Source organism: Bacillus rossius (assembly GCF_032445375.1).
Source record: "Bacillus rossius redtenbacheri isolate Brsri chromosome 9 unlocalized genomic scaffold, Brsri_v3 Brsri_v3_scf9_2, whole genome shotgun sequence".
NCBI classification, from domain to species: Eukaryota; Metazoa; Arthropoda; class Insecta; order Phasmatodea; family Bacillidae; genus Bacillus; species Bacillus rossius.
The window spans coordinates 8,921,675-8,940,837 of NW_026962013.1; the positions used below are offsets into that span (position 1 = coordinate 8,921,675).

General features: G+C 39.8%; 1 protein-coding gene across 3 annotated transcripts in view; it reads right to left on the minus strand.

Moving 5' to 3' along the window:
• Positions 1–492: 492 nt before the first annotated feature.
• The window catches only part of LOC134543096 (uncharacterized), a 29,199-nt gene continuing 10,528 nt past the window's right edge, over positions 493–19,163 (minus strand). For 2 of the 3 annotated variants that reach the window (XM_063387885.1, XM_063387886.1), the window contains exons 3-9: positions 17,911–18,066; positions 15,649–15,972; positions 14,476–14,665; positions 13,731–13,871; positions 8,271–8,452; positions 4,609–7,246; positions 493–2,576 (exon numbers count right to left, since the gene is read on the minus strand). In XM_063387885.1, coding sequence (XP_063243955.1) covers positions 1,852–2,576; positions 4,609–7,246; positions 8,271–8,452; positions 13,731–13,871; positions 14,476–14,665; positions 15,649–15,972; positions 17,911–18,066 — 4,356 coding nt within the window. In that variant the 3' untranslated portion in view covers positions 493–1,851. Of the gene's footprint in view, positions 2,577–3,369; positions 3,437–4,608; positions 7,247–8,270; positions 8,453–13,730; positions 13,872–14,475; positions 14,666–15,648; positions 15,973–17,910; positions 18,067–19,163 lie in introns of all 3 variants that reach the window. The other variant, XM_063387887.1, reaches the window with a different exon arrangement.

Below are 19,163 nucleotides of genomic sequence, written 5' to 3' on the forward strand. Positions count from 1 at the left end.
ATATGCTTGGAACAAAAACTATATAGCCTTCATCATCCGTTTCATCAATTCTTAAAATGATGTAAATGTTGTGAGGATGCTAACCTACTCATTACTTACTAGAATATAAAAAAAAACTCAGATTTACATTTTACAATTAAGGTCATACTTTTAAGTTTCAATAGCCATTAAACAGCTACAAAACAAAAATGAGAGATGAAATTTATTAAAAAAAAATTAAATATAATGAATATTAAACTAAATTATCACATGCACATCCATTCAGAGTGTCTGTAAAAACTTTTCCATGGCAAGAACAAGTCTATGAACATCTGAACAGATTTATATTAACTTACGACTTGCTTACATCAGTACGTACAGTAAAAGAAGATATTTTAAGGAACTTACCGTAAATGACACGAGGAAATACTCTGTAAGTAATGAATTCATATTACAAATACACTTGGTGTAATGCAAAAGTAAAAAAAAATTTTAACACTTAAAACAACATAGTTCTCAAACCTTAATACATTATAATTATTTACACAGGACAAGAACTGCAATTTGGCCTAATTACATATTTCCTTTAATCTAAGCTACATAAAAACCTAAAAAAGAAAACATGCTACAATCAAAGCTGCATTACGGTTATGTTCTTAAACAAAATTAACTTTAATAAATCACAGCAAAAATATCCAAGACATGATGCAAAAATTACTGAAATTTTGTTTTCATCATGAATAGAATAAAACATATTAAAACATTTTGCGAAAACACTGTTGTGAAAACTGTTATCGTAGAGAAGGATTCACACCTTAACAATTACTATTGTCTCTTTACAACTTTTTTAATGAAAAGTTTGTAGATAAAAGTTCATAATCAACCCAAAAATACGTTCAGTGATTCATCCAAAGTCATCACTTTTAATCTTCCTGTTACACACATTTTATGACCCACCATGCAGAAAAAAAGCATGGCTAAATAATTATTTCAGAAAATTTTAAAGTGTGTACATTGAGACATTTAGGTACTACACTTGAGCAACATTTAAAAATAGTTTTACAGGAAACAAACATGTGAAGAAATACAGAATATAATTATGGGAACATTTAACTTATTTTTGATAATTATTCTCATTCTTGCTGAAAAAAAATAGCTGTTAATGTTACAGCATTCAAAACACTTAAAGTACTTTGCTGTATATTTTTTGATACAATGCAAGCAACTTTCATGATAACATTTGCATGAAAGATACAATGCTGAAATTCCCCCCCCCCCCCCCCCCCCCCTCTTTACATACACAACATTATAAACATTCCTCATTTGCTGAGAAATCATGCCTTTGAACATCTGCTTCCAAAGCAAACAAAATTATTAACAAAGTGGCATTAAGTTTTTCAGAGCATGGCTAGCACAGCACAACCAAAAAAATTGTTCACTCACACATAAAACACCACACGAATGAAGAATAATTTGTGAGACTCTGGAATGAATTTTTCAGTCTTGAAAAAAAAAAAAATTACATTTGTTAAAATCTCTATGTTTGACATTACTTTCATCATGCAGCAAAAATAAAAATAGTGGTTGCATTACTGGTCACACCCCAAAAACTATTTCATGGATGACAGTAGAATCACTGGATGGTTGCAACTATTCACCCAATCCAGTCAATGAGTCTGGAACAAGTTGTGTAAGTACCATGTTTCTTGTCCCCACAAAAAAAAAAAAGTAACCATTATTTCCACAGGGATTATCACAACCAATCTGCTGGAGGAGTAAAATTACAAAATAATCTTTAAATCATGAGCATGCTGATAATTTGTCACATTTGAAAAAATTTTACTATAGCTTTAAACGTTGCTTGGGCAACTTTCATGAAATAACAGTTGTCTTTTTTCTACTCGTCCCACCAGACTTGCCAGGAGACGAACTACAGCTGCTGCCGCTGCCGCTGCTGCTGCCGCTACCACCGAACGCTTTGGAACCTTCACCGACCTTAACACAATACTCGTTTCTCACGCCAGCGTCGTCTGTCCTCACGAGGGTGAGCTTCGGCAGAACCAGCTTCATTTCCGAGTCGGGGCGGACCGAGTTGCGCGTGTTCGCCTTGCCCGGGGACTCCTTGCCGCACCTGCCCGCCTGCTCTCTCCGCCGGGCCAGCTTCTTCACGTCCTCCGGCACCTTCTCCTTCTGCACGATGCAGATGTCGGACAGCCCGTAGTCGTAGATGAAGTCCTCCCGCTCCACCTTCACCCGGTTCCGGAGCGGCCGGAGCCTCTTCCGGCCCGAGCCGGACCGGTAGCTCTTCCTCGGCGGCTGGCGGCAGTCCTCGTCCCCGCAGCTCGACAGGGGCTCCTCCACGGCCCAGTCGGGCGAGCTGGGCGCCGTGGACGTCGACTCGGCCGCGCTGGGGCAGTAGTCGCCGCCCTTCGGGACGAACACGCCCCCGTTCAGCGTGAAGTCCTCGCCGCCCTCCGGGCCGTTCTCGCTGCCGAATATCACCTGCATCACCATCTGCTGCACCGTGATGTTCTTCAGGGAGCTCACCTCCACGCCGCACGCCAGGTGCCTAACGCGCTCGTTTTCGGGACGGGTATCTGCGAACACACCGCAATCATGTCAACTTGTCTCAAGCCAGTTCGCAGGCTGCCTCTATGCTAACAAGACAAAAATACTGAACTGCAAGCACTCTGTTTCAAAACCATTATTTTTTGGCCCTACTCTATAAATACGGTAGGATAAAATAGTGTATTATATTCATAAACTCAAGTACCTTTGTTGTATAAACATTACTTATGTGCATACACTGGTAGTACAGGAGAAACCCATCACAACTCCCCTCCTTACTTTCAGATCCACCATTTTCCATGTTACCATATATGTATGTAGGTAATACACAGTATATATTTCTCAAACTAATTGTTCTACTACAGGCACATGGAACTTGCATGGAAACCACAATCAGTACAGAATGATGTAAAAGACAGAACACACAGGCAGTTCGCAGATGGTGTATCATCATATGCACAAAAAGAATGTGGTGGAATCCGAACCACCCGGGTATCCACTCTGTGCTCGGAGTCGGATGTACACTATCACCTTTGCCTCCTCTATGTGGGAAGATGAAGTGCGAAAACACCACACCCAAGACCCATGAAAGCTGACAAGCCAAAGCAAAGCCTGCTAAAGTATTCAAAAATAAATGAGACTGTATTTAGTATTTGCAACCTTCATAAAATTTTGTAACTTGAGGCTGCTTCAGTCATTAATACTTTCTGCTTGTTTGTAACTTTGGCATCTGCTAAATCTGAAGTCCTTCTATGCAGATTATTTACAAAACAAACTGTAATTTTTGTATTCAATATGGTATCAGGTAAAGCAAGCCACTACCTATCGCTAGACAACGAAATCACAGCGTTCCAAGCTGTAGCAGCTGAGCTGGCATCATTAGCTGTATCTGCAAACAGAAGGAGCATAAGTTCTCTCTTGTCACTCACAGTGTTCATTACAGTATGAAGGTGTCAAACAATCTGATGTTTGGTAAGCTACAACAAATCAAAACCTATCACTATCTCTTTCTCTGGACACCAAACTTATAAATGTAGCTTCATACAACTTTCCTTAGTTAGTTAGTTACCCTTACACACTCAAGAGCCCTATTTTGCATGTTAAAGTTTTGCTCACAAGCATATATGTAGGTATATAGTAATATAATGATTATATTGAAATATTTACTTAACACTTTCCTTAGGGTTGGCACCTAATCTACTACTATACCGATTCTGTGGCTGTGCAGTCAAATGTTTAAAACGTCTGGTGTATTTGGTACGGTGAGTGTACTGATAACCGTGCTCATTATTAGAAATAGGTAGGGGTGGCTTCCTATATTTTAATGCTTTACCCACTAGTAGTGACTAATTATATTGAAAATAATGTGCACGTTTAAATCATGAAAGGTGGAACAGTACTTGTGAATAAACTTCCACTTAGCCTAGTTCTGTTTCATCATTTGCATTTTGTTTGCAGACCACACTCTTGTAACTAGCTGTGTTAAAATGAAAAAAAAAATTTGGAGAGAAAATCACACAAAAAAAAAAGTACATGTCTCACTAAAACACCCAACAGTCTATTATTCTTTCCTAATCCTTTTTCTTACTCTATAATCATTGTGCAGACACAGTGACATGCAATATTTGGGATGAGCACCGTACTAGAAAACATGAATGAATTCCCCAAGACTAAATGCCATCAAGTGTCTGGGTTCAATTCCTAGCAGGCCATTTCTGAATTCCAAAAAGAGGGAAAACATAAACAGACATGGGTTTTCCCTAGATACTCCTGTTTCCTCTATCGATGCATTCCATCACTGCTGCTCTATGATGTCTATGTCACCTTGAAGGAGGGAGAGGCCACCTAGGATCCCTCAATTAAGGCATCTAATGACCACCCTTAAAACGGAATTTGTATAATTTTTATCGCATTGCAACACTGAAAGAGGGATCTGCTGGTTCAGCAACAACGTAAACTCCAAACTGAGCTCAGAAATATCAGGAACACACGGAAGCTTAGAGCCCACCCGACAGCACGGCTCCTCGCTCAGGATACAAGCCAAGATGCGCTCTCTCTCACCTGCCTCCGCACTCCGATTGCTGCCAAGGAAAGAATTTGCTCTCTGCCTGACCCAGCCTCGGCTCTCGCTTTTGGACCGCTTCCTCTTCTTTTGGGGGAAGTGGCCATCCGGCAGCGGGCAACTCTGCATGAACGAGCTCCTCGTCTCGTCCGGCTCGCAGATCATGCTGGAATCACTGCCGATTCTCCCTCGACGTCTTCTCGGTAGGAAGCCGCCAGCTCGACTTGCCACGGAAGGGCTCTTACCTTCGTACTCTATGGTTATTTCTGGTTCTACTTCAGTTTTCACCAGCACTCCCGGCACAGCACACATATCTTCCTCGTGGTTCATCACAGATGAGTTCGAATCCGCCTGAGCGACAACAGAAGACGTGCCGCAGTCACGGCCATCAGGCTCGAGTAATACTGACTCTGTACGAGTTTCGCTGCTGTCCTCACGCCGGTTTGTACCGGAACCAACATTTCTGGTTTTTATTTCCTTCCCGTGTGAAGCAATTTTGTCTATTACCTTCCTGAGAGCAGCTTGTTTGTCTATAGTACACCTGAGGGATGAATTCACCTTGTGAACATTAGTTTGTTTCTCGTCGACTTCTTTCTCAGGAGAATTAATGTCAACGACTATGTGTTTTGTTGGCGAAATGAGTTTCTCAGTAGAAGACTTGACAAGCAAGCTGCTTTCAGCAACATCTTGAGCTGGCGAACTGATGGTTCCTAAAGAACAATCAGCAACTGGCATAATGGTTTGCTCCCTTACAATAGGTGCTTTTTCAGGAGAGCCATTAACACGAGTATCATTGTTTTTGTAGTCAATAAGAATTTCAGGGTTACTGCCATCTCTTTCTGCAGCCCCTACAGGTGAAATCAGATCTTTATTTACAGACATTTCTGCATTGGACTGGGTATTAACATTACAGTAAGACTCTGATGTACACAGTTTACCATCAACTAACCAGGAACACATTTTGTCTCCTTGTGGGAGGTTATTTTTTTCAGACATATGTTTTTCAAAAATTACATCCATATCATTATCTAGCAGCGATGTCTTTGACTTTATTTGACTGCTGTGCCTGGTGCAGTTTACATCCGCAGTAGATGACAGAGACTTCTCATTGCATTTCAGGTTTAATTCTTCTAGGTTGCTTGTTTTCTCTTTAGCCCCAATACATTCACCAAAATAATGTGGATCAATAGAGCTTGAAATAGCATTCACTGACGAAGTTCCCTGACAGGAGGTATCAAGATTACTTAATCCAGATTCTTCAGGTACACAAACAAAGCTATCACGTTCCTGTAAGAGCATTTTTAGGCAAGTTGAGCCAACATCCTTAATTTTTGATTCGACAACCATCAGCTCACTCTGGACTGTATCAACTGTTCCATTACTCTCACCAATGTCCACCGACCCCTCACTTGCACTTGAAGCTTGAGTGTCTGGTTCTTGGTTCTGAAGCAATTCCACCAAGCCCGATGCTTGGATGCGGTCGCCTCCTTTCAAATGAGCTTTTATAACGTGAGCGACACAGTCGTACTTCGCAAAGCACCTGAAGAAACACACAGTGCAACGATAGCGGTACCAGTCTATGTGCAGTGCCACATGCCTTCTCAAATTCGCCATTTTCTTGAACTTCTTCCGGCACGTCAAGCACTGAAGTTTATTGGAGTTTATCAGAGATTCCATCTTCTTCTGCATATGAGGCGAGAAAGTAGTCTTATTCCTCGGAAAAACGGTACTCAAATTTACTTCTGGCTTCACGTCCACATCATTTTCTACAGGAAATGTGTCCTGGTTTGCCGCATCAAAGCAGATACCAGAGTTCAAATCGTGCGATTTCTTCAGGACGCTGATCATTTTCGGAGAGCCAATAACCATCTCCCTACTGAATAAAAATCTTCTGTGAGCTCCTTCTGGCTCTGTCTGACAGCCGGAAGCATGCTCCTTATCATCGTAGCCCACTCCAATCACTTCCAGCACGTCCACCTGATTGCATTGGTCTTCCGCAGCACAGATAGAAGCTTTCCCCCCGTCCTCACTATCGCTGTTCTCCCCTCTATAGCACATCGCACTCATGGGGCTGGCCACTTCGGAAAAATCGTCCGTCAAAGCAGAGCACATGGCATTCTTGGCACTCGACCCGACACTTTTCACGTAGTCTTTGCGCACCTCTATTTTGATTTTCTTTTCCGTAGAACTGTCTCTTTCACTGCCACACCTGTAGGGGTTCACCAACTGAATCTTTTCACTTCTGCCTCTGTCCACCGCCACTTGCTGCGGAACTTCCTCCAGATCCACGACCACCGGGTCCGCGGGCTTGGGCGTGAAACTGACGTGGCTGGCGATCGGAGGCACGTCCGAGAGCATGCGCGATACCCTTTGGTCGTCTTCGTCGTAGTCATCGTCGGTCTCCGTCGCGGCCGTGACGTCGCACAACCTCGCGTTGCCCTTGCCGACTTCTGCCTCTGCTGTCGGCGTGACGCCGGCATCTGCGTCCCCATCTGCGGTCGTTTGCAGCTTCAGCTGACGCAACTGACTTGGACACCTCTGCAGGTGGGAATACAGAGCTGCCTGGCGTTCAAATTTCGTGCCACAAGCCACACACACTTGTGTCTTGCTAATGCCATCAACATTTTCCATGAATATCTGAAAAGAAAAAGAAAAACCTGGTTTTATAAACCAAAGCTGAAATTTAATTTTACTAGATCACATAGTCACACAGGCACAGTGAAAACACTTATAAAGAATTTTATATAACAGTAGGAAAGTGTTTGGCATTATTTTTATCTATCAAAAAACAATTTAAAAAAAAAATTTACTTGAAAATTTTAGCCAGCTACAACATTCCTTGCATTTTATTTTCTATATGTAACAGTTTCAGCTGACAAACTGAAATACAGCACACCAATTTTGAAGTTTCTTGGGTGAAGAAAATATGTCTAACTGCAAAGATACTATGCACAATAAAACAGACTTTAACTGACAAAAGAAGAAATACAGCCAGCTGGACTGCTAGTTTTAATACACAAGTTCATGATTTTTCTAAAGCAACATGTCAAGACATTGTTGGAAAAAAAAATCACATCTAATCAAAAATCCACTACATTAATCAAATGTTCGCTTTCATTAACCAAACATGTGTAAAATTTATTATCCTGGTGTTCTTTAAGACACTGTGTTAAAGTAGCTTACCTAACATTCAGATTTGTTGACAAGAACAACTGCTAATCTTGGATTATTACTCAGCTCAGATACTTACTGAGAAAGAAATACCTTTTAAACTATATTTATATTAGTTTTGAAACATGTTAATAGATTTATACTGGCAAGAAAACAGAAGAGAGAATCATGAATTTGATTAACACAAAAAGTTAATCAAATGCCAAACTACATTTCACATGTTCTGGAAGTAAAGATGCTCTACATTTTACATGAAAAAAAAAGTTACACATGACAACTCAGATAAAAATACAAGATAGATTATATATTCATTTATACACATATTAATAGATACAAGTATATATAATTATCATTCATGAAATAGAATCTGTTATTGTGTTATAAAATTACGTATAATAATTCAGTGCTGAAATGACATCACAGACTGTAAAAGTTATTATTGATTTTGCATTAAGGTTAATAATTCACACTCTACAATTAGTAGCCTTACTTGGTTTTCATGAAGAAGTTGTTGCTGACGGGACAGCTTGCTGACTGGTTCTGGCTGAGCAGTACCTTCCGGCTTCACCTTTATTACCTTTGCGTTCTTGATATCTTTCAAAGGCTTCTTAAAAGCTTTTTTCTGAATAATCTCCCTTAGCTTATTAACCTGGTGGGTTGACTTGTGGTGAACTGGAATAAGAAACAGATTAAAAAAAAAATGACTTAAATTATACATGTGTATAGATTACAAATATCTTATATACATAATCACTACAAAGTCACCTTAATTTTCAAATTTTTTTTATCCCGGATGGCCAAATGAGCTTTACCGAAAATTTAATAGGTCCAGTCACAGATGTCAGCATTCAGTTTTGAGAAAGTTATTCACGTTCCCTTACCAAAAACCAGCAGTAGTCACAAATTATCTGTCTAACATTATTTCCAATACTTAAAATTTTGAGTTATGGCTTCTCAAATGTTTTTTGTTATACATGGTGGCCACTCACAGTCACCAAAAATATTCCCTGATTTTTCCCTGATTTCCCTGATTAAAAATTCAAAATTTCCCTGATATTTACAATTACAAAAAAACATACTTTTGATGAAAAAAGATAATATTATAGAAAGAGATTACTCATATTTTAGCACCCTGCTGTATTTTCTTCATTATACAGTAGAACCCCGATTATCCGCGACTCGATCATCCGATTCGCGGATTAACCGCGATTTATGTCCATCAAGTCCAATTTTTTAGTTACATATAACCAATGATTCAAAATGTATGTAAATGTTAAAATACTTTGCAAAATGTATGTTGGTCAAAGTACTTTGACTCAGTTATGTTTATATACACAGAAAGTTTAAAAAAAAAATACTAGTACATACATACATATGTACATAATATTTTTGTGTTCCATGTTACGTGAATAGATTATACACTGGTGCGCGATTCCACGTCCGCATGACCGGACTGTACACTCCCGCGCGCAGCACGGCGCCGTGCCACAGAGATTACCCGACGCATGGAGACAGTCCAATCCATTAGTGTACGTTGTTGAAGCGTGAAGGTGGTGATAATTTTATGTATTGTAACAGTGATCTGCATTCCGACGGATTATACCGTTGTGTTGTGCGGAAGTGTTGAGCGCAACATTTCATAATGTCATCAAATGAACAGAAAAGAAAGCGAGTGGTACTGTCCATCGACAGCAAAAAAAAAATTATAGAAAGATTTCAGAGCGGAGAAACGATTGCAAACTTGCGACTGAGTTTAATGTCGGTAACACAACAGTGCGCGACATCATAAAAAATCGCGAAAAAATCCTTCAGTTTGCTTCACAGGCTGACACTTCAAGTGGATTAAATAAACGCAAGACGATGAACGAATCCACATTTAGCAGCTTGGACACTTGTTTGTTTGAATGGTTTCAACAGAAAATGTCGGAGGGTGTAACATTAAGTGGCGTAATTTTATCACAGCAGACGTAATTTTTTAAAAAAAACTAGGTTTGACAGAAGAACCATTTTCCTGTTATATTACTTCTCCGTTATTTTATGAGCACCGACTGTACGGAAGTGTGTGTGTTGCAACTAGTGCTTGGCACGCAAGATAAATTCAGCCTATCACTTGCTGACGCGGCACAGTGATACGACGGTGTTTGTTTATTTCAAAACTCAGCTAAGAGTGAACGGAGAATAGATATAACGACCCCTCACGGTTCCCGAGATTAGGGTCGTTATAGAGAGGTTGTCGTTATATGATTTCCGACCCATCTGCAACACTAAGTCTAGGCCGTTTTTGCACTAATTCCACGTTCAGCAAGCTAAAAATAAAAAATCTAACATTTTAAATTCATATAAATAAAGGAGGATAAAAACACCGTGAATTATACGAGACAGAGACACCGTTTCAAAACCATCAAATCAAGTCTCAATGCACTGGTATGAAAAATCTTATCTCGAAAGAATTTTGAAGGCAGTCGTTCTGTAAAACAATAACCAGCCCAATGGTGTTACTGACAACAGAGCAATGAGCTAAGTGTGGCAGCGTCGCTTACGGGCGATGAAAAGAATGCGTGACCTTGGCAGCTATCAGCTGTCTTGGGCCCTCGGACTGGCGGGCGGCTAGTCACACACCTCGGTGCAACAACGACTCGCGTGCCCACGTCTCCGCACACGAAAGACTTAAAAACCACTGCTGCCCAGCACTAAGCAGTCCGCTTCTATGTCAACAACGCACACGCACACAAAGCATGTGTATATATGTAATCTCCGAATGTCCACAGATGGCTGTCTGTGGGCTAATGACCTTTGAGGCAAGCATGACTCGGCTAACCGCGATTTTCGATTATCCGACTCACTCGTCCCCTTCATTAACACGGATAATCGGGGTTCTACTGTATACATAAGGAAGTTCGTTAAATAACAAATACATTTTAAATATGTCACTTTACATTATAGCGTCCCGTTCAATGACCTGCAGTCTGTTTTGTTTTATGTAATGGGGTATTTCAGTGGCGAGCGCTCAAACATATTTTCACACAACTTTTGAAAACTGTTCTTTAATTCATTTTTGAAGTGTAACATTTCTAGTTGTGAAATATTCTTAGTCTTAGTACTCTCAACAAGGGATAACAGTACAGTGCAAATTTTACCTTGTGTTTGATTTAAAAATGAAACAACTAATGGATAAATCTTCACTGCATTACAATCAGTACTCCCATCTGTAGCTAAAGCAAATGGTCCACTTACTAAAGATTCAAGAGTTTCAATTTAGTTTCACCAGCCATATACTCCACTAAGGCAGATGTTTTTGCTCTCGCACAGCTGTATTTCTGTGCAATTTTTGAGTCCGAAAACATAGCTCTATACAAATTACCCGAATGATCGGCTACTGCTATCGGTAAATTGTGTTCTACCAAAAAACTTGTAAACTATAAGTCTGCGTTTGTTACATTCGTTTCTTCAGATGTAGCAAAAAAACGACGATATAAATTTATTGCTCGTCACGGCTTTAAAATGTTCTGCATGTTTCTTTGATTCAATATGCCGTCCTCAGTCATCCCTTCCACCATGCGCAATCGAAAAGTCACACGTGCATACATTACAAAAAGTGTGGCGTTCCGAAACATTTGAAGATGACAAGCATGGCCATTCTTTTATATAGCTTGGTCAAAAATTCTGAAGAATAACGTTCTTTTTTTTTTGCCCCAGATACACATTGTTCTGTCACACGCTTCATTTCTACAACCGGCACTGAAGAACACAACACTATCGAACAACATAAAAAGGTTTCACGTCTGTACACACGACAATAACACTTTGATGAAAAAAATGGCTTTCAAGAAAGTAAATAACACAAGACAGGTTAGCCAAAGTACTGTACAAAAATTATCGTGATGTAAGTAGCTGACAAACGAAAAGACCGAGAATATGTACTAGTTGTATCGTACAACGGACGTAATACCGTACCATTTCTATTACAAAACACAACAATTAATCTACTTATTTCGACAGTACATGCACACATTTATCAGTTCCGTTATCTGCGCAACCACGTGATGTATTCGAACTGCGTTCACGAAACACGCACACCAGAAACGGAATTTTTTTTCGTTACCGTGCAGCACAAAGCCTCGTTTCCGTAATAAACCAGCGATGTTCCGTAATTCCGTAATATTGTGTTAAATCCGTAATAATTACGGAAAATCCGTAATGGTTGGCAGCTCTGCGGAAATATACATGACACAAAAAATTCCCGGTTATTAAAAAAATTCCCTGACATTTCCCTGATAATTCCCGATCAACGTGATTTCCCTGATAAATCCCGGTTTTCCCGGTTTTCCCGGTGAGTGGCCACCCTGTTATAAATGTTACTCCTCAACCAATCAGTTACACAATACATATACACAAACATGCTTGAGACATTTTTTGAAACAACACTCATAACAAAAATGTTTGTAATGCCAACTAAAAAAATGACTGTCAAATGACATCACACAATAAAAAAAAATAATACTGCAATGACATTGAAAATAATGTCCCACATTCATATGTCCCTGAAGACAATTATGGAATTGGACCTTGCATGGTCACCCTTGGAAATGCGCAAATCTCAGTGGTCAAAAAATTTACAAACAAAACGTTGAAATGTCAAAAATCCAGCGTTGCTTGGACCAGAGACATTAAAATATCAACACTACATTTACTGCTTTATGAGCCGCGGAGCGTTGAGCGACACTTGACAGGCTGGATAAAGCACAGAGCGACAACTGTTGACGCGCTGCAAGACTAAGCAGCAGGACACGCCCTTCTAGAACATTCTGGAAGGTTACCACTGCAACAGAGGATTCTTGACTCTATAAAAACATTAGAATGAAAACTTTATTTAAATGAATTTTAATCGCCTTTTGTTTATGGGACTTTGTGCCGAGGTTGGTAATGCTTACTATATTTAGATTGTTTGAGAAGTTTCAAGTATTTTTTTTTTTAAATCTATTTTTGTTTGTATTTTAAGTCTCATTATTATTTACAGATATGTTTAATCACATAATATTTTACAAGTGGGTTTAGTGAACGTTCGCACAGCTGGGCGCGATGCCGCACGAGTGTCTCGCGGCTCGGGTAGTCAACGCTTTGATATTTCCAAGTGTTTTGAATCAACTACGCAAACTGCGAGTGTACCGACGATGGTGGGCAATGATCACACCTTGCACGAGAAGAGACACGCGGTGCATCCCACGTGTGCACCGGCTGCGGGGAGAACTCCAGGCCGGTCAAGGGTTGGCCTCGAGCTAGCACTCGCTGCTCGAGGTGGGTTACTTTCGAAAGCTGCGACGACGCGTGCATCTCCGAAGACGTCAGGCTTTCGACGGAACGGCACTTTGAAACGGAGTTTGCGCAAGTTGCATGTTGCCAATTTTTAAAAGACGTCACTGTTAGTCCGTGTCAGGCCCCTCCAACTCAAATAAGGCAACGAATTCCTTACCGAATAATTCCGAGGATTCGGTCTAATATGCTGCAAACGTTGTAATATAAAAAAAAGACCATTATTTTAATAAAAATGTACTACAGAAAGTAAGCAAATGGTGTAATATTAATTAAAACGTGTACTACTTGTTTAATTATTGTATTTTAATATAATTTAATAAATAATTTTATCATGATAGTGGCAGCGATGACAAATCAAATTTTATTTATTTAGTGTGTTTAGCAGTTGGCACAATTGGGGTCCGTACTTCGGGTATCTTCGGCAAACAAATGAGCTAGATAAGGTTCGCTCGTAATAACATTGAGTTACAACTCTTATCCTTTATAAACTCTTTGGTCAGTGTACTGGTCGGAGATTAGCCCACCTTTAGACTGGAAATTGTTAGAGTCTGTATTAGGGGCAGGCTGCGAAGGACTCGTCGCGCGCTCTGCGGGAGGGTTAAGAAGGAGCGTGTTGGTAACCCGCGCTGCCACCGACCTTTGCACAGGTGCCTGGTCACGTTCCAGATCTTGCTGAAGGTGCTCTTGCAGCACAGACACGGGTAGCACATCCGGTACTTGCTGTGCATGTACTGCATGTGGTAGGCCAGGGTTTTGCGGGTCGAGCAGATGGAGTTGCCTGCCAAAACCCCAACACACATTGATATCCTTCAAAGGCTTCTTAAAAGCTTTTTTTTTTAAATTTACTTCAAATGAATTTGGACATAATATAAGTCTTGTAAATTAATTTTAATGGAAGTAGTGCCTTGATTAAAATGGTAGACAAAAAAACACAATTACCTGATTGGTAAAAAAATTATTTTGATTAAAATATCCTCGTATGGAAAAAAACGTGTTTGACAAGCACTGTTTTGATTAGCACTCTGTTTTACTTTTTTTAAATTGCTCTAACGATGTTTTTAGGTTATCCGTGGGGCCCTAGGCAATCATATCCCCAGATAATATGGAGTATACTGTATTTGTCTGACACAAATAATTTTGGTAACCGAATGCAGAGAAACATTCCAAATGTGTTTATGTGACATGGCCTACAAGGTCGCAGATAAGATTGTCCGACTTGTACCACCACTTATCCTTTCTGAACGTGAAATGACAAATGTGAAGAGTAATTGGAGGTTCAGGCAAGTTTCGCTCAAAAGACGTACACTCACAGTTAAGTAAAAGCTAAAATGACACGCAGGAAAATACTCAGGGACTGCTGAAAGCACGAATCACACACTTACAGATACCACACACGTAGTACTGCGAGCCGGTGGTCTGGAGCTCGTCCTTGGCGGGTCTCCTCGCCCCCGTCTTGGGAGCGACCTCTTCGTCGACAGCTTCGGGACTCTTGTGGGGCTGCTCCGACAGTACCTTGCCGTCCGGCCCCAGCGTGACCTGGCTGTCTATGTTCAGGCTCTGCACTTCAGCAACCTGCAACACGACACACCATCTTGTGTAGGCATCAGCTTTGAATTTCAACAACAAGTTGGCTACAACATTTTATTGCGATAATGAGTCTAGAGATGTTACTGAGTTTATTTGATGTATTTTTTTAACTTTTCAACTACATTTGAGAAAAAAATTTCATCAACAAAAAATATTCTCTATGTATCCATGTTGCTTGTAAACTCTATGTGAAATTATGATCCACATCAGCTACAGTTTATATAATGTAATCATGACTCTTTCATTCAAACTTTGTTGTAATTTTAACTAAATTATATAAAAGAATTGAGGGAATTTTTAGCACTGTGTTTACATTGCCATGCAAGCTGTACATCGCACCGACCCAGCAGTTCGCCCACAACGTCAAAGATGGAACAAGCACCTACGTCACCAGCACAAGAGTTAGCGCCGATAAACAGCCCTCGTGGGTGAATCACCGCACCCCCCCCTCCCCCACCCGGGCGGGAGGTCGCAGCGAGCGTACGCAGCGGCCAGGACCGACAGTAGAGTCCGAGCTCATGTTTTAAAGCATTTAATGTAATTTATATCCTCATACTAATTATAGTTAGTATTTTTTTTTCTCTTTCACGTTTACACTATTTGTACTCTATTAAATTTTATATCTTGCTGCTTACTACCTTACTACTTTGTAATAATTATTATTTTAAGTATTATTATATATTTTTTGTAATTGTCCTTGTGTTGTCTGTTTGTATGGATGCCTTGTCTTTGTTTCTTGTTTCTTTACGCATTGGTGTATATTTTGTATACGTCGTGCCCACCACTAAAGTCCCCGGACTGTTGGGTGCGCATGTAACAAAATTCAAAAATTCAAATGAATCCCCTGGCAGCATGTGCGTACAGCATAGCGGACCCCCATCGCCCCAGTGAGGCACGAGGCACCACGGACGAGGCGGTTCTGCTCTCCGCATCCACGTCAGCTGCCAGACAACTCGCAACACACACACCTGGTCGCTCATCAGGTCGCCCAGGGTCCCCTCGTAGGAGACGGTCTGGTAGACGGCGTTCTTGGTGAGGCGCTCCAAGTGGACGGAGATCTCCCGCGCGTCGGGCCCGGCGCTCCGGGCGAGCAGGGGCGCGCCGCCGGCGTCCCGCGTCCGGCCGGCCCCGATGGGCGGGACGCTGGTCCCCACCGACGCGGCCCAGGGGCGGGCGTCCGCGTCTGCCTCCCCGCAGTCGCCCCGCCCGTCCTCGCCCAGGTGCCAGTGCTCCTCGGAGCCCGCGCCCGCCGCCGGCTCCGTCGGGATCACCATCTGCGTCAGCTGCTCCAGCTGCAGCACACAGGTGTGCCTCACTGCCGTGATCCCGACATTCAGGGGCGCAGGGGTGTTTCCCCCCCCCCCCCCTCTGAAACCTTGAATCGGGGGCAAACGAGGGCAAAGAAACTACCGTGTAATAAATCTGCTTAAATAGCACCATTTTCCACCTTGAAATACAAATTTTTCCCCAGGGGAGGACCCCAGGACCCCCCTCCCCGCTTCAATAGGGGGGGATCGATGATTCTTTATAAAAAGGTATATTGCCCCCCCCCCCCCTTATAAATTTAGTTGTTGCGCCCCTGCCAACATTCGACCGTATATTTTCCAACAGGGCTAACAGAGCTGCCTGAAACATGTGTCACGGCGGATGCAAAGCTCTTTTTCAACTTGCCAGACGAACAGATAATTCCCCGACAGCTTTCAAAAAATTCGCTGGTTTCTCTCTCGGATACTTGTAGCAGGTTCGGGTGTCCCACGAGGTGGTGCATTATTGCATTTACTATTGATGCTATCGTAAAGGTAATTACAAATATTTCAAGGTCTTCAGTTTGCTGATGATTTAAAAATTTATAGAAAAAAAAAATCCCTCCAAGATTGTATTTTAGTTCGAAATGACATAAATGCTGTTGCTGCTAGGTTGCAAATTTAAATCTAGTGAATTTTAAATACGGGAAAAATACTATTATAATCTTTACCAAAAATTTTACCCTATTAATTTTAATTATGAATTAGAAAATCATACTCTTACCGAGACCAAATAGGTCAAAGAATTAAGAATCGTACTTGATTCCAAATTACTTTTTTTAATTTAATTACTACATTGATTCGATTACAGCAAATGCCAATAGAACACTTGCTTTATCACATATTTTACTTATTTTGCTTCCAATACTACCTCAAACTTACATCTTTATATTTCCTTTGTAAGATCCAAACTAGAATACAGCTCCATTATTTGGAACAACCTAAGTAATTCAAACAGTGTCAAAATTAACAAATTACAAACCAAATTAATCAATTATATTTATCAAAAATATACTAATTATACTTTAGACTGACATTCTATACTAGGCTCCTTAGGCACTAAAAAGAACATTTTATATGCAACATTTGTAAGTGACTGCTTAAAACACAAGTTACATTGCAATATCTTTTTGAAAACATTGGCCTTAAGATTCCTACTTTCAATAGTCGTAATCATCCTTTATTATATTGTAAACACAATAACATTTTATACAGATTATTAACTAATTTCAACAGAATTAATAGTATTTTTCCAATAGTAGAAAAATAATTTAGTGTCCGCTCCTTACAAGCATATTTTAATATAGGCTACTCTAGTTATTAATTCAATATTTCTTCTTGTGGCAATGATCTGTCAAATAGATGATTAATCTCATTTTTTATATTTACATACCAGTTATTTAATGATTGCATTTTATTGTAGTGCTTCATGTGTATTGTTATTTGTTAATTTACATTTTCTTGAAAATATTTTCATTAGGCATTACTTCATATTATGTCTTTACTTGTTTGTTTTATGTTTCTTATTTACTGTGTAATTGTTCTGTATATTAGTTTTTGTCTGTATCTTGGTTTGTATTTGTCTGAATTATGTATGGTGTCTGTTGATACACATGTTTCATTGAAATAAATATATAAATAACTATCTTTTTAAGCTATTTTTTAAATCTTTTTATAGAGCAATTTAAAGAAATAATACATTTCTTTAAGAAAACTATGCCTCAACTCTAGCATAAACCTGAATATTGGAAGTACATTACTTACGAATATGAATACCAAAAAAAAATATTGCTCTCATTCCTTTATTTTTCAGCTTGCAAGGACTCCACTGCTTATTATAATTTGGATGAAACAATAATCTTATTTTTAGGAATTATGTACAGATTGTTAAATAATATGTTTGTTATATTAAGAATGAATACTTACTACAAAATCCCTGTCTGCAGGACGAGGCCTGTTTATGTACCGTGTGGTACAGTAAAATCGCTTGTGGGAAATCAGGTTGGCCAAACTGCGAAAAATACTGTAGCAAGTCTTGCACTCATACATAATGGAGAATTCCTCAGTAAGGTATTCCCGCACCTGCAATAAAAAAAAAAAAATATACAACCTGTTATAACATTCTCAAATCTTTCTGACAACACTAGGAAACAAGAAATAATACTCAATGAGTGATCGATGTTTCAACATTTAAGACAGCTAATTATGTATGTTTTGTTAAAAATTTTGCATGTCAGAAAAATGCAACCCGCTATCTGTCATTTGTAAAGAACTATAAAGTCAAGCAAGTATTAGTGACTAACACTATTTGACTGACTAATTGTGCCATAATAACTGTCCAGTTCATTTTTCTGTGTTTCTACATCTGGGAAATTCATACAAGTTAATTTCTGTCATATATATTTACAAATAATTATTAATGAAAACTATTAACAAGAAAAATTTTAATTCCAACACAGCAAGAAGAATCGGCTAGAGCTTGCTCTTCGACAGGGGTGGCATCTCCAGGGAATCCACACAAATCTGTAATGAAATTTCCCTGACTTTTCCAGGTCCATAATTATAAAATTCCCTGACTATTTTTTTTTAAATAATATACATACATAGTTTACAATTTCCTGAAAGAAATAAGAATAACTAAGCCTCCAGCATTCCTACAGCTAACCTAGTTCTCGCTGTACTTTCCTAGTATATTTTTTTTTATCTAGCTAAAAACTCACTATTACACGATTTAAAAAAAATGATTTTTCAGTCTAGACCAGTGGTTCCCAAAATGTTTCAGATGGCGATCCACTTTTCCTTATAGGAATACCTCCACGGTCCTTTATTTGTATTGTATCCTTTCCTTATGTATATATAATTTACCAATAAATATTGCATATATACAGGGGCACAACAACAGGGGGGGGGGGGACAAGGGTATTTTGCCCCCCCCCACCACTGAAACCTTTAAGTGGGGGCAAACGGGGGCAAAGAAAGTGCTGTGTAATCAATTTTAAGATAATAAAACTGCTTAAATAGCACCATTTTCAACCTTGAAATACAAATTTTCCCGGGGGAGGACCCCCCGAACCCCCCGCTTCAATACGGGGGATCGACGATTCTTTATAAAAAGGTATATTGCCCCCCCTTCGGAAATTTAGTTGTTGCGCCCCTGCATATATATATATATATTCCTT